The 16,451-nt window shown below is 40.9% G+C and overlaps 1 protein-coding gene across 3 annotated transcripts in view; it reads left to right on the top strand.

Annotated features, from left to right (window-relative positions):
• The first annotated feature begins 4,938 nt into the window (after nucleotides 1–4,938).
• LOC105922977 (serine/threonine kinase 11 interacting protein) overlaps nucleotides 4,939–16,451 on the top strand; it is a 64,045-nt gene continuing 52,532 nt past the window's right edge. For 2 of the 3 annotated variants that reach the window (XM_012858908.3, XM_012858902.3), the window contains exons 1-13: nucleotides 4,939–5,145; nucleotides 5,399–5,473; nucleotides 6,561–6,763; nucleotides 8,542–8,616; nucleotides 11,796–11,891; nucleotides 13,678–13,785; nucleotides 13,875–13,946; nucleotides 14,022–14,151; nucleotides 14,425–14,528; nucleotides 14,650–14,739; nucleotides 14,835–14,876; nucleotides 16,039–16,209; nucleotides 16,299–16,380. In XM_012858908.3, coding sequence (XP_012714362.2) covers nucleotides 5,407–5,473; nucleotides 6,561–6,763; nucleotides 8,542–8,616; nucleotides 11,796–11,891; nucleotides 13,678–13,785; nucleotides 13,875–13,946; nucleotides 14,022–14,151; nucleotides 14,425–14,528; nucleotides 14,650–14,739; nucleotides 14,835–14,876; nucleotides 16,039–16,209; nucleotides 16,299–16,380 — 1,240 coding nt within the window. In that variant the 5' untranslated portion in view covers nucleotides 4,939–5,145; nucleotides 5,399–5,406. The remainder of the gene's footprint in view (nucleotides 5,146–5,398; nucleotides 5,474–6,560; nucleotides 6,764–8,541; nucleotides 8,617–11,795; nucleotides 11,892–13,677; nucleotides 13,786–13,874; nucleotides 13,947–14,021; nucleotides 14,152–14,424; nucleotides 14,529–14,649; nucleotides 14,740–14,834; nucleotides 14,877–16,038; nucleotides 16,210–16,298; nucleotides 16,381–16,451) is intronic. The other variant, XM_021314429.2, reaches the window with a different exon arrangement.

Raw genomic sequence — 16,451 nt, 5'->3', positions numbered from 1 at the left:
TTTTCAAGTGCAGTCAATTTATAAACTGTTTATTTCACTTTTGCCAGATCCTCATTTAAAATTTTCAAATTATTGCTATCATAAATAAACAAATAAATACTACAAGATTTTTTTGTCACAGTCACCGGGGATGAAAAGGGAGAAAAGGAGCCTAAGTCAAAATCAAACAGAGCAAAGTTGAGAGGAAGAGTGCAAAGCGGTTGTTGAGTTTCAAAGAGAAGGGGGACATTTTCATTCGATTAAATTAACCAAAGCGATCATAAAGGAAATTGGTAGTATCAAGCTAGCAAGACTCATGAACAATAGGAGAGTGATGATTCATGCAGTTAGCAAGACACAGCAAAGGTGCAAAGGACAAATCATCAAAATGACAACATTAGCTGGGGAAAGGAAAAAAGCATATCTTCCCATTCGCACAATTAAGAAGAGTCATTTCCTCCTAGGTGCATTCTAAGTCAGATGTAAATCATTGACCCACTGACTTTAGAAGCTATTGCTTGGTGTGAGTGGAGTCCTTAGTCACCTTAATCATGACGAGACTGCTGATGTAATCTCTTTGGAATGTGTTGGAGGACCGAGATGTAAATACTGGGGAGGTGGAAGCGAAATCCTCCCCCTCTGTTTAGTGATGGCTTTTCTCTTTTGACCAAGATGGCTTCTTTCACCATCAGTGCCTCCAAATCCGTGACCATGGTCTTGAACCGGAAAAGGGTAGAGTGCCTCCTCCGGGTTGGGGAGGATGTGCTGCCCCTATTGGAGGAGTTCAAGTATCTTTGGGTCTTGTTCACGAATGAGGGGAGGATGGAGCGGGAGATCGACAGGCGGATTGGTGCAGCGTCTGCTGTGAAGCGGGCGCTGTACCGATCCGTTGTGGTGAAGAGAGAGCTGAGCCAAAAGGCGAAGCTCTCGATTTACCGGTCGATCTACGTTCCTACCCTCATCTATGGTCACGAGCTTTGGGTCGTGACCGAAAGAACGAGATCCCGGATACAAGCGGCTGAAATGAGTTTTCTCCATAGTGTGTGTGAGCTCTCCCTTAGAGATAGGGTGAGGAGCTCAGTCCTCCGGGGAGGACTCAGAGTAGAGCCGCTGCTCCTCCACGTCGAGAGGAGCCAGTTGAGGTGGCTCGGGCATCTGGTCAGGATGCCTCCTGGACGCCTCCCTGGTGAGGTGTTTCGGGCACGTCCCACCGGGAGGAGGCCCAGAGGAAGACCCAGGACACGCTGGAGGGACTCCCGGCTGGACTGGGAACAAGTTGGGATTCCCCCAGAGGAGCTGGCCCAAGTGGCCGGGGAGAGGGACGTCTGGGCCTCCCTACTGAAGCTGCTACCCCCAAGACCCGACCCCGGATAAGCGGAAGAAGATGGATGGATGGGCTTCTTTCACCCCTCTTTCAAACCATCTGTTCTCCCGGTCCAAAATCTGGACATCATTGTCATCAAGAGAGTGCCCTTTGTTCTCAAGAACAAAGGGTACTCTTTTGTGCGAGCCACCAGAATTAACAAAGACTCCTGGATAGGTGTTGAAACGTTTTCAGAGAGGACTGAACAAAAGTCTGCCTCCGATTTAAGCCTGTTCGCTGTTGTGGTGACCTGGATAACTGAGAATTTGCACAGGCATTAAAGAGCAAAAGAGAAGGAATTGTTAAAGATTAAATGTCAGTCATGTTACAGTTTGAAAATGAGACGGCAGAATCATTTCAACTCGGTTTTGTGAACTATAAATTAGGAGAATACATACCAAAAAAATGTCAAAGAATGGGTCACATTGTGAAAGGATGTAAGAGTAAAGCTAGATGTGCAGGATGTGGAGGTCCTCATGAGTATGGGAAGTGTGATAAAGATGCTGAAGTAAAGTCTAACTGTAGAGGGGAACACACTGCAACATATGGAGGAAGTATAGTTCAGAGAGAGGCATGAGAAGCTCAGAAAATCAAGCTAACGGAACAATTTTCATATGTTGAAGCACTAAAGAGAGTGAGAAAGGACGGTGCAAGAGACATGAGAATTGGAGAAACAAATCAATAAATTGCAAGACAGGACTTTAATACTTTAATACAAACAGACAAATCCTCAGTTCTTCAGCTGCTGGACATATTGCATGTACTCATCAGTGTAAAGTGGATGAAAACAAGATGATTGTAAAAAAGGAAAACAATATTACATTTATTTGTCATATTTGAATGTAAAGGTACAAATAAAAAAGAAAAGTGATAAAATCCAGACAGTAGTTACAGCAGCAGGGAAGATTCTAAATATAAAGGGAATACAAGCAGACCAGACACATACTATCCTAAGTTCAACTGCAGCAATAGAAAATCTACAAGAGAAGGATTAAAGAGTGGTTATTCATATACTCCAGGAAAGCTAGGACTTTAATAGCAAATGGACGAGGTCACTATATATATATATATATATAAATATATATCTATATCTATATATATATATATATATATATATATATATATATATATATATATATATATAATATATATATAGTGTGTGTGTGTGTAGATAGATAGATAGATAGATAGATAGATAGATAGATAGATAGATAGATAGATAGATAGATAGATAGATAGATAGATAGATAGATAGATAGTCACAATGACATGTATCTTAAATTGCAGCTGTATAAATAAAATTGTGCTGACATCACTTTTCACTTTAGTTAAAACTGCATTTAGATTTCAAAATTAACGGTTACAGTTCAATTAGACATAGAAGTCATTTTAATTGTGGAGGAGGATGTGCAACTTTCATTAAACATGGAATAGCTTATGGGAATATTCCAACCCCTAAAGAGTATAAATGTATTCAATGAGTTTGATTATTTAATCTTACAAAGACAGGAAATATTAAGATATTGAACTTAATCCATGTAAAAACCTACATAGTCTACCTATATCTGGTATAATCTCAGGAACATTCAGGAGAGAAATGATGGATGAAAGGTTGTTAATATGTCTAAATGATGGTAGGGGTACAACAACTAATATAAACAGAGGTTTGTTATCACATATTGATCTCACTTTAGAGAGATCCATACGAGAAATCAAATGAGAGTAAGGGGAGATTCAACATTAAGGAGAGATCATTTTCCAGTAAGTACTATTATTAATAACAATTTATCCAGACAAGGAGAGTTTAAAGTTACAAGATGGTGTTCCAATAAAGCAAATTGGGAAATTTGCTTTATTGGAACACTGGGCCCTCTGGCGGTGGTCAGAGGGCCCAGTGGCGCCGATGTATGTGTATGTGTGTGTGAATGGCTGAATGACTGACTGTAGTGTAAAGCGCTTTGGAGGTCGTCAGACTAGTTAAAGTGCTATACAAATTCAAGCCATTTACCATTTAGATAATAAAATATTCTCTCAAAGTAACCCGGTTAGTACAATTCCATTTTGGCTATATCAAAAGATAAAAGCAGACATGAATCTAATTTAAAAGAAGAAAGAATGGAAATTAAATAAAATAGGGATGAAAGCGAAAACAACTAATGAACAGTGTGTAGTTTGTTCAGAAAAATAAAATGTTGAATATATAATAATGAAATGTGTGGTATATTTATCTGAAAGAGAGAAATTAAACGGAAGAGTGCAAAAGGCAGGATGAGAATGGAGTTTGAAAGGAATATTGGGTAGAGAAGGGGACAAAGAAGATATTTGTAATACTAGAAAAGCATTACTCACATACTTACATGACACTAAATTGAAAAACAGGATTTAGTTTGTGGAGGTCGTGAACTTACACACTCTTGTACAGTAGGCGGCGGCATGCACCTTGAAATTGTTTGCAATCTACCAATACAGAAAAGAGGAAGAAGAGGATTTTGTCACATATTGTTATACCTGTTATTCCACCATGGATAATTGAGCTAGCGGAAGTTGATTTAAGCTTACTGGAAAAAGGAAAACAATTAGAAAAGAAAGAGGTGGAAAATTATATTGGAAATGAGTATGCGGAATATATACAAATATATACAGATGCCTCTAAAATGTCAAATAACAATATAGGAATAGCTTTTATAATTCCGGAATTAGATATTATGAGAAATAAAAGAATAACAGACACATTGACAGTATATACAGGTGAACTAATGGCTATTTTAATGGCTCTAGAATGGGTTGAGGAAACAAGAGAGAGAGCGGTTGTAATCGGTTCAGATTCAAGTAGTGCATTAGTAAGTATTGTAGAACAAAATTCAGAATCCAGACAAGATATTATAGTTGATATTAATCAGTTAATGTTTAGGATTAAAAGTTATGGATCTCTGGTCAAATTAGTTTGGGTTCCTGCTCACATTGGAGTAATAGGGAATGAGCAGATAGTTTTGCTAAGAATGCAGCAAAAAAGTGTATTGCTGATTTAAATATTAAAATGAGTAAAAATTAGGTTAAAAATATTAGTAAAGTGTATATTAAGAATAAATGGCAGGAACAGTGGGATAAAGGAAGCAATGCCAGATTTTATTATAGCATCCAAAGAAAAGTTGGAGAATTTAGGAAATGTAGCAGGAATAAAAAAGAAGAAGATATTATATCTAGATTAAGGTTTGGACATACAGGTTTAAACAGTACTCTTAAAATAATTAATAAACATGATACAGGTTTCTGTAGTTATTGTGGGAAATTAGAAATAATACAACATTTTTTTAGAATGTAGTAAGTATGTTCGAGAAAGGGGGGAGTTAATTAGAAATTTAAATAGGAATAAAAATAAGTTAGATATTAGAAGTTTGCTTCAAAGATCATCGGGGAATGTAGTTTTTAATAGTATTTTTAATTTTCTAAGGAGAACAGGTATTATGGGAAGATTATAGTGGTTTTACATCTGATCCATACTCCAGTCTAGAAGGTGGCGGTAATGCACATAAAAGGTGTTTGCCAACCGCCATAAAAAAAAAAACAAGAAGAAGAAGAAGAAGGATTTTGTCACATCGGGGCCACCGTAGAAGCTCCAACTGACTCCCATGTCACGTGACAGGAAAAATGTCAACATCACTGAGCTCTGAGCTGTGGAACCGAGGTTTAACCACTGTTGCGTCACGTTTTGCTGTATTTACACGAAATAATGTGAATTACCTTCCACTCCACTGAGTCAGAACTGTATGTCAGCTGTTGTTTCTTCAGCTGTCACTGCGCAGGTAAGCGATGTAGCATAGCTTCCGGGACAAATCAAATGAGCTAACAGTGCTCGCTGCGGCGAAAGAAGTTTGAATTGTTTAAAGTAGAGGATTGAAAGCTAATTAGTTACAGTGTAAAAAAAAAAAAAAGCATGTTGATTAACCCCAATGCACTTTATTAAGTAAATAAGCTGCTGCGTGGTGACAAAAAAATTACAGCAGATTTGTTCGTATCTGGAAGTCTTAGTCCTGATCTTGAATGCTTGTTTAACAGGTTCCAGGATGGCTGTGGCTCACCCAGGCCAGTCCTCCCTTGTGCACTGCTTGGCCACCCTACTTCGCAGTAATGGTACGTTGCGGTCTGCATGGTGTCGTGAAAGGATTTTGAAAAGCAGAGATGTAATCATTTCGCGTCAGTTGAGGTTATTTAAATACTACCAGCAAGACGAACCAGGGCCAGTTTTTAATTCCGGTTTATGGAATCCAGCTCAGTCATTTTATTTAGAATCCAGTTATATTCTACTCAAAATCAGTTATTCTGAGTTAGATCTAAGGAAAGCCTTGCCGACTGCATCCATTTGTTGCCATGACAGCAAAACCACATCCTTAAGTAGCATGTGGTGATGTTGGAGAGAATGATTTAACAGGAACAGCTAGGCAGTTCCGCTAGATAGAGTCAAGGTTTCTCAGCCAAAAAAATCTGTTAAAAGCCGTCACAACACACAAAAAAAAAACAGCCCAGTCAAATAATGTTCTATAATCTAACTTATATTTACTGTATGGGCGGACCTGAATGTACATCAGTACTATTATGTTTTCGAAAGCTGCAATCCAACAAGTAGACGGCGTGAAGAGCAGCAGTAGCCCCAGCAGTGACTTTATAGGAAAACTCCTCAGCTAAACAACGATGCCCTGTGTCAGGAGTACTCACTACAGGAATGAAAGACTAAGTTAGCACAGAACCAAAAATAGCTCTCATCTATGGCTCCATTCAGAAAACAGGCTCCACTGCAACTATAGAAGCTCCAGGGTCGGGTGCATTTCCCTTAGGGAAGCCCAGACCTACAGCAGTGCAACAATAGAGTTAGCTGAAGATAACTTAAACAACTCTATATAAACTTAGCAGTCGTAACTCAATGAAAAGTAATATAAATCATAGTGTCGCCATTAGCAATATGCACTTCTTCTCTGGCTGATTATCAGTTACTTTACACTTCAGCCAACTCTAGCAATAAAGGTGTTCATTTCTTTCTGTTATACGAGAGTGAGAAACTTAAACGATCTGAAACCCTGGTGAAAGCATTTTCCATAAAACGCCTCATCTGAAAGAACATTAAATAATAATAATTTGTTATTTATTAAGCTTGAAAAAATTTAGTTTTTTTGTCTTCTCGTTTCAAAAGGAAAACCTATTATTAAATCATTTTTCTCTGCAGGTGACATGGTTCTGGACGGCAGCAGCACACTGACTCTCCCAGCTTGCACACTGCAGCAGCTCACCAGGCTCTTTGAGCAGTACTTGCTGTCCAGGAGCCAGCAGCACGGCTTCTTGGCACTTCCCTCCCACCCGGCCGACACTTCCTCTCTGCTACAGCTGCAGTTCCTGTTTGACGTGCTGCAAAAAACAGTCTCTCTCAAGGTGGCTGTTCACGCAGGAGTTGGGTGGAACTGAGAAAAATGGTCTCAGGGGCCTGTTAAGAAAGAATTCAATAGTTAATGTGACTTAAGGATTTCCCTTACTACCTACTAATTACTGTTATTACTCATTCCTTACTTCCCGTCTCTGTGGGGAATGACTATGATTTGGCACAAAGGCTCATTTCTTCTACTTATTCTTCAAAATTGGAAAGAGTCGAGTGCATGCCAATCAAATTTAACAGATGTGTGTTAATCTAAATAAATTGAAAGTACAAGACAACAGCTTCTCACCAAAATGTGCTCATATCTACAGTCAGAGCAAAAATTAATTCACTTAAAAAGCATCCATAGCTGACTGTTGGGAGACCTGCTGTAAAGGGGAGTGTTTTAGAGGTTATGCTGCCTTTATAACAGATTATCCCCCTTGACTGCTTGTACTCCCACCTTTCTGGCACCCCTCAGTTTGTCCAACTTTAGTTCTTGCTTTTCCTGCCCTTTTCCTGTAACATCTGGTGAACCTCAGGGCTCCGTCCTAGGACCTCTACTCTTCATTATTCACCTTCTCCCCCTTGTCGCTGTTTTCTGTAAGTGTAACATTCACTTCCCTTGCTACGCAGATGACGCCCTGATCTGCTTATCCGGTAAACCCAATTCTGTGCTCCCGCACTCTTTTCCTCACCTCTCGTTGGTTCACTTTAAACTTGCAAAATTGAACAGTAATAAAACCGAGCTCCTTCTTATAGGAACAAACCAAGTGTCATCCAAAACAGGCAGTTCTTCTTTATCCGCTGACTGCTCCATAGTCTCCCCCTCACCTCAGGCTAGACATCTTGGTGTCAGCCTTTACAGCTCTCCTTCTTTCATCTCTCACATTTGCAACATCACCCAGTCTACATATTATCCTCTACGCAACTTTAATTATTTCCATCCCTCACTCTCTCCTCCGTCTCAATTCTATTCTTCAGCCTCGCCATCACCTGTATCGACTGTTGCAATCTTCCTTTTTTTGGTTTCCCTCAAAAATCCCTACGTAAGCTCCAAATGCTCCAGAACTCAGCAGCTCGTGTCGTCACCAGAACTTCATCATTTCACCACATCAGCCCAGTTCTAAAGCAGCTCCACTTGCTCCCAGTCAAATTCAGAATCAAACCAAATTCAAAATTCTTCTGTTTACATTCAAGATTACCTACAACCTAGTTATAACAGTCTTTTTTTTATGTAGGGTGCAAATTAATATTTGTCAGAAAAGAGTGCTTCATCCTTTCTAAAACTTTGTCAGATCTTGTTCAGCCTGATTAAGTGAGAGAGTTCCGGTCCAGTTCATAGCCCTGAGTTACATTGTCACTGTGCATTTGCTCACCCTGCTTGCAGCACTTCTTTGCTAATATTACTTCAAATGATAGATAACAGCACTGTCTACTCTTCCAGGCCTCAAACGTCAATAAACATTGGCAATTTATTGCCACGCTGCCCCCTTGTGTTGAATATGAGCTGTGAAATGATTTAAAACAGCTTTATTAAAAGTGTCAGATGAACATGCAGATGGCTTCTCCATCTTTATCTGCCATTAAACCAACAATTAGATCCTACCTGTCCTGGTATTCCTATTGTCCCACTAATAGATTATTTTTTAGCTTTTTGTGCCGTTTTTTTTTTCTATTGCATCAAAACATATATCAAAAAAATGCTAAAACACTAAATCATTGGTCTGTGTGTAAGTGCATGTGTGTTAGATGTGAATAAAGTCCAGCTACTCATCTTATATTTATCTTGATGCAGCTCATCCACCCACCAGGCATGCGACTGGAGTCAGCAGTGAAAATCTTCCCTTTCAAGTCTCTCAAATATTTAGAGGTAAAATCTGAGTTTCTTCTACAGTTATATTTAGCTCTTCTGCAAAGTTTTCACTGCCTCATTATTAATGTCATGTTAAATTTAGTCTGTCAGTTCTTAGTCCACACATTTTTAAGATTGGTGCTTTGGGGAAACAGTTCCAGCACCAGTTTTGATGCGCTTTTGGGATTTTCGTTGGGGAAAACCCAGCTCTCTCCAAGTTTCAACCATCAAGGTTTGAGAGTGGTCTTTCTTCATTATTTCTATCACCTTCTGGAGCAAAACAGTCCAGCAGCACAATGCTGCCACCTTCATGATTGACAGTGTAAGGTGTTTTTAACCTTTGAAGGCCTCACCTTGACATCTCCAATCGTTCTTCAACCAACCAACTAGCGCACCAAAACATGGCAGTTGGTCCAGTGTTCCTAGCTTCTACATACGTACTTCCTGTCATATATATGATATAGATGTAGATTTTAATTTCTGTTTTCTGTTGCTGATGAGAGCATGTTTATTCATTTTGTTTGTTCTTTTCGTGGTAATGCATTTAAATGATCACACAAAACAAGGTCTCAGTTGTCTACAAAAAACATGCAATACCATGCTATAACAGGAGTAGGTTGAAGAAGACGTCTTATGAACCCTACCCCTTTCTCAGTTAATAAAAACAAACAAAAAATGGCACATTATGCCCTGAGCATGGGTTTGACAAATATAATTATACATTCTAGATAGTTTTACATTAAATTTCATAAATGTTCATAATGTTTTACTTATATTTATATTTAAATAACAAAATACTTGAACAATCCTTAAGGTCAAATTACTGTAAGTTCCACTGTTTTACAGAAATAGTCATTTGTTTAAGTGTGGTTCTGGCAAATGGATGTTTACACTGCAATCATCTTCTGCTACTATCCTCATTCAAAGTAAACAGACCTTGGATGGCAGGTGGTAACTGATAATGCTTTGCCTTATGCATAAATAAAAGTGTTTGAAATTTAGCTAAATTCTTAATTTTTAAAAGTCTAGACAGTTCAGTGGTGTGCTCTCTTGCGGCAGCTCTATTTGTAATCCATATAGCTCCTTTTCTAATACAATCAATGGCACTAGGTTGTTGGTATATGAACCAATACTTCTAAAATATAAAGAAGGTATGGCAAAATCAGAAAACAATTAAAAATTCTCATTGACTCATAATTCAACACATACTTAACTTTAAAATGTTCTTTTTAATATATGCAATATGAGATTTCCATCTTAATTTCTCATCTATTATTACTCCCAAAAATCTAAATTCTGGAACTCTTTCAATATCAATTCCATTAAAAAAATAATCTAACTTTTTCACTCTAGTTTTTATTCGGAAATAGCTTAAACTTAGTTTTACTTCAATTCAGTGACAGTTTATTATCATTAAACCAATTTTGAAATGGGGCCATTTCTTGTTCAATACTATTTAATAATGATTATAAACCCTTTCCTGAACAAAAACAATTTCTGTCATCTGCAAAAAAGACAAAGCGTAATGTTTGTGACACCTCACACAGAGCATTAATGTATAAAATAAATAATTTTGGTCCCAACATGGAGCCTTGTGGAACTCCACATAACATTTTCCTACATTCAGACACATACTCTGGAAACTCTGTAAATCATTACTAATCTGTGAGGCTAACCAGGAAAAAAGTCTTAAATTGGCCAGGGAACATACAGATTAGAGCAGGGGAAGAAGATCATATGGTCTGATAAATCCAGATTTACCCTGTTCCAGAGTAATTGGCGCACAGGGTGAGAACAGAAGTGGTGCACCCATCATTGCCTATTGCCTACTGTACAAGCCTGTGGGGGCAGTGCTGTGATCTGGGGTTGCTGCAGTTGGTCAGGTCAAGGTTCAGCAACAGCATGGTGCTCAAGGAATGAGGTCCGCTGACCACCTGAATATATGAATGACCAGGTTATTCCATCAATGAATTTATTTCTTCAATGATGGCACGGGCATATTACAAGATGACAATGCCAGGATTCACCTTGAATTGTGAGAAAGTGGTTCACGGAAGGATGAGACATCAGACAGGGACAGATATAGAAAAAGCTTATGGAGTGGCATGTAAGGGGCAAGAATTTTCCAGGGGTTGCAACATACATCAGACTTGTGTACACACACACACACACACACACACACACACACACACACACACACACACACACACACACACAGTTTTATATATATATTCTTTCAGTAGGCCTATACATTTCATAATAATGTTCTTAATTCTTTACCATCTCAAAATTAGTTGCAAAACTACTAGCATCGAGTTTAAATTGCTCCATTAATCAATGTGGTGTAGTCAGTTTTTAACTCTTTCCATTCTCTCGCTACCCTCAGTCCTTTCACCAGCCCCCCTCTCACTCCCCCCCCCACTTGCCTTGAGACTGTGTCGGGTTACCTCGTTCTGCGTTCAATGTTGTTGGACATAAGAGGTTTATTTTCACGTCTGCAATGGGCAGAAGCTACCATCATCAATGCAAGATCTTGGTGAAAAATGAATGCAACACTGAGTGGAAATAAATCTTATGACATTGCAGAAGCTTATTAAAACAATGCCACAACCAATGCCGTAATCAAAGCTGAAGTTGGTCCAACAAGAGATTAGAGTGCGTGACCTATTTTTGGTGGCACCTTTTTTTTGGCCAGGCGGTATATCTGTCGTTGTAACGCATTGCCAAAGTAACCAGCGTCAACTGTCTTACCAGCTAACGATTAAGCCAGCACAGTACTTTAGAACAATCTGGCTATTTGACTGGAACTTTTTTTTATTGTTGTCCTACAACTCTTTTAAGACACCCTGCAGCCAATCAGAATCAAGTATTCACCCAGACCGTGGTACAAGTGGAAATATTGATGGCCAGGGAATTAAATTAAAGCTTCTGGTCTTTATGTGACTCTGTTTAAACAACTATGTGTCCTCAAGTGGCTTAATGGACAGCAATGTATCAATTTAACTCCACTACATCAGTTTTGACTGGAGGAATGGGCCACAATTCCAGCAAACTATTGCGAGAAGCTCGTGGAAAAATATGCAAAGTTTGACATTGGGCTTAAAAGGTGGTTATTCCTAATATAATACTGTCATGAGGAACTCAGGAAGGGTTTTTTGTCTTCAACTGGGACATTGTTGCTTTTTGTTTTTCTCAAGCTAAAGAGAATCCCGCCACACCTCCTTGAGGGACTCCGAGGAGTTTATTCCCAGCTCGAAGTCTTCACCTGCTCAAAGAGCCTCAGCTCCCTGGAGGTACATGTCGGCCTTAGTCAGACAGCAATATATGTGTGTGTGACACTGCTCATAAAATAAAGGGAACACTTAACACAATGTAATTCCAAGTCAATCACACAGGCCTCCGCATACCTGTATGACCTCCCTACAACGCCTGGGCATGCTCCTGATGATGTGCCGGATGGTCTCCTGAGGGATGTCCTCCCAGACATGGACTAATGCATCCGCCAACTCCTCGACAGTCTGGTGCAACGTGGCATTGGTGGATGGAGTGGGACATGATGTCCCAGATGTGCTCAATTGAATTCAGGTCTGGGGAACAGGCGGGCTAGTCTATAGCATCAATGCCTTCATCTTGCAGGAACTACTGACACAGCTCCAGCCACATGAGGTCTGACATTGTCCTGCATTAGGAGGAACCAGGGCCAACAGCACCAGCATATGGTCTCACAATGGGTCTGAGTATCTCATCTCTGTACCTAATGGCAGTTAGGCTACCTCTGTCGAGCACATGGAGAGCTGTGTGACACCCCCCCCCCCCCCCCCACACAAAGAAAGAAATGCCACCCTGCACCATTACTGATCTGCTGCCAAACTGGCCATGCTGGAGGATGTTGCAGGCAGAACGTTCTCCACAGCGTCTCCAGACTTTGTCACGTCTGTCACATGTGCTCTGCGTGAGCCTGCTTTCATCTGTGAAGAGCAAAGGGCGCCAGTGGCGAATTTGCCAGTCTTGGTGTTCTCTGGCAAATGCCAAACATCCTGCATGGTGTTGGATTGTGAGCATAACCCCCACCTGTGGATGTTGGGCCCTCATACCACTCTCACAAAGTCTGTTTCTGATCATATGAGCATTCTGCAGGGCTCTGGCAGTGCTCCTCCTGATTCTCCTTGCACAAAGGCGGAGATAGCGGTCCTGCTGCAGGGTTGTTGCACTCCTACGGCCTCCTCCACTTCACCTGATGTACTGGCCTGTCTCCTGGTAGCACCTCCATGCTCTGGACACTACGCTGACAGACACAGCAAACCTTCTTGCCACAGCTCACATTGATGTGCCATCCTGGATGAGCTGCACTACCTGAGCCACTTGTCTGGGTTGTAGACTCCGTCTCATGCTACCACTACAGTGAAAGCACGGGCAGCATTCAAAAGTGACCAAAACATCAGCCAGAAAACATAGGAACTGAGAAGTGGTCTGTGGTCACCACCTGGGGGGGATCTTGCTAACTGCTTGTAGTTTCCACCTCTTTATTTCATTTGCATAACAGCAGGTTAAATTGATCGTCAATTGGAGTTACATTGTGTTGTTTAAGTTTTCCCTTTATCTTTTTGAGCAGTGTATGTAAATATAGCTCTCTCCTCGCGCCTAACTGCCTCACCAAGGCAGTTAGGCATAGTCTATCTATCTATCTATCTATCTATCTATCGATCGATATATATATATATATATATATATATATATATATATATATATATATATATATATATATATATATATATATATATATATATATATATATATATATATATATAGATCTATATATATATATATATATAGATATATATATAGATATAGCTATCTATATATCTATCTATATCTATCTATATCTCTCTCTCGCTCGCTCCATCTCGAGCTCTCTCTCTCGCTCTACGCTCGCTCTCGCGCTCTCTCTCTCTCTCGCTCTCTCGCTCGCTCTCGCGCTCTCTCTCTCGCTCTCTCTCTCTCTCTCTCGCTCTCTCTGGCTCTGTCTGTCTGTGTGTGTGTGTGACGCCACAGTAAGTAGCTTTTTTTGCCTTTTTTTAGGAGCTGCTCTCTCTGTGCGGAGGTGACCTGAGCTCTGCACTGCCTTGGCTGGAGCTCCACACCCTGAATTTCAGCTACAATTCCATCGCCTGCCTTGACCAGTCTCTGGTGAGACAGACCAACCCCCATGTCTGACTCTTTCCTACACTATCAGCTGGAGCTTCCTTTTTCCTGTTCTCACTTTCTTTCTCCCATAGAGTTTGCTAAACGTCCTGAAATCGTTGGATCTAAGCCATAACAAGATTCAAGAGTGTGAGGAATTTCTAAAGGTAGCATCTTTGTTTATTTTAGAATATCTCCACTGCTCATTATTAGCTACTATCTTGGTTTTTGTTCTTTTCCAGCCCCTGAGTGAACTGGAACACCTAAACCTAGGATACAACTGCCTGCAGAGGGCACCAACGCTCGGCCACGCCGCCCGGGCCAAGCTGCACACGCTTGTCCTCAGGAACAACGAACTGGAAACCATTAACGGTAAAGAGCACTGGCATTACTCGCCGGGTTTCTTATCTTGCCCCTGAAACGCAGGCAAAAAGTCTCGGCTCTGGTCAGACTGAGAGGTTGGCTGATGAAGTCACAGAGCAGAGGGAGGGGGGGTGACGTAATACAAAAAAAATCAAAGTAAAATGGAGAAACACCAGAACCACTTTTAAGAGTTTAAACGAGTACTTGTTTTGTGTTGGACCACATCATCATCATAATCATCATCATCCTGATCCTCCGCTGCTTTCCTCTCTGATCATGCAGGTGTGGAACAGTTGTCTTCGCTCCAGCATTTGGACCTGGCCTACAACCTGCTGCTGGAGCACTCCCAGCTCTCTCCTCTCTCCCTGCTGCACTGCCTCAGTACTGTAAGGACCCACATTTAGCCTGTCAGATCTGTTCCTGGAAGGGGGTTCAGTTCCTCGCTGTGTTTGCTTCGCGTACCGCCCGTCAGATCGGCTCAGCACAAAATGTGATGTGTTGTTGTAGTTAAACCTGGAAGGGAACCCGCTGTGCTTCCAGAAAACTCACCGTACCGCCACTGTTCGACATCTGTCCCCAAAAGCTGCCAACCTCAGGGTGAGAAGCGGCTTTAATCTCAGTCTTTTTAGATTGATTTAACTGGGTTTCTGCTTTTCTCTGTCATAAAAGCTTGTTTTTCTGTTTCTTTCTAGCTCAGACTTGATGGAACCCCGCTGTCCTATGCTGAATTATCAGTAAGTCTCGTCATGCGTGGTAAATCCTCTGATGTCACTCCTGTTCATAAATCATCTCATGAAAGAATTGTTTTGCAATAAACTGAAGAAACAGGAGCAAAACCTGAACATACAGTAAAGAGTTGTTAAAGCTGGGTTTAGAACAATGGAGACGGTTAACAGCAGCAGTTTGGTTTCAGGTTACGATGCAGACAACAATGGACAGAATAGAGGAGGTTTGTATTTGTCCGTCCATCCATCCACACACACCTCAACGAAATTGTTCATTATCTACCCATCCATCTGTCCATCCATTCGTGAATTTATGATTTATAGTTAACAATTGGCTAAAAACGGACCTTAGGAATTTGACTCTTTAAAACTGAGACATTTCGACAGCAAACCTGTGTAGGAACCCTGGAGGAGTTCTTATTGGCTACAATGTTTCACTGACATTATGATTTGTCGTAAAAGTGAAGAAAAGGTGGAAGGTGTTGAGATTTGCTCTGGAGAGCAAGTTTAGGTGTGTGTAGATTAGCCTCGTGAGACCATCCTGATCTCGCGAGCTTTCAAGGTTTCACTCGCAGATCAGTCTGGCTACTCTCCGTTAAAGAAAATTTGGAGCCGTTCACCAAACGAACGTCCAATCAGCGTTGGCTTTGAGGCGGGTTGAGGTGTGACGCAACGAGAAGCGCGACAGTTCAGTCTAAAGAACATGGCGGCTTCAGCCGATGAAACTAGCGTTAGCGTGGCTATTGAGCAAGTTTTATCGGAATTACAGAGTATTTCTTTGCTGAGCTAACGAGCCTTTACCTGCAGCAGCAAGAGTAGCTTGGCTTGTGGTTGTGTTTTCGTCGTTGCTCGTAACAGAGCGACGAGGAAGCATGTTGACGAGTACGTCATATGCTTCGTTGATCTGATTGGTTTATTTGGCCCGTCGATCACCAACATAGGCCAATCAGCTAACCAGTATTTTCGCCCCTTCCCAAAATTACTTCAACGGAAGGTTTCCAGATGGATATGCGAAGCAAATCTATCTGGTGGAGTCAGGTTATGTGTAGGTGTGTTTGGAGTGATTCTTCATAGAAGGAGAGCTAGAGGAGTAAAAGGGAAGCAGGTATTTATTATTCTGAGATTAGTAAACTAAGATAAGCTTTAGATAAAAGGCTTTTCTGTTCTTTAGGTTCTACCCAAATCCAGTAAGTTGGTCATCCAAATACAGACATCTGTGCCTCCTGTTTGGGATCCACCTGAACGCACCAACCAGGAGCCTTCGAGTGGAGCGGGGGAGCTGAGCGACAGCCTGTCCGTGACAGAAGCCGGGATGTCACGGTTTAGAAGGAAGAAATCCAGAGTAAGATGGGTTCTAGTATCTGTCTCTCTGGAATGTCCCTGAGGGGGAAAAAAGGGCTGTTAACATTTTCTGTGCCTGTGGTGTTTCAGAGTAAGGTCAAAGTGCGGAGAGCCAGCATATCAGAACCAAGTGATACCGATTACGAGCCCAGGCCCTTTTCCTCTGCACAGGGTTGGTTTTTGTACTGTCATGTCTGCAGCTGCTATCATTTTCCAGCTGGACGGATATCTAAACCATACATG

The sequence above is a fragment of the Fundulus heteroclitus genome, chromosome 24 (genome assembly GCF_011125445.2).
Source record: "Fundulus heteroclitus isolate FHET01 chromosome 24, MU-UCD_Fhet_4.1, whole genome shotgun sequence".
NCBI lineage: Eukaryota > Metazoa > Chordata > Actinopteri > Cyprinodontiformes > Fundulidae > Fundulus > Fundulus heteroclitus.
The sequence above is the reverse complement of the archived record's forward strand: the minus strand, read 5'-3'. Positions and strand labels throughout refer to the sequence as shown.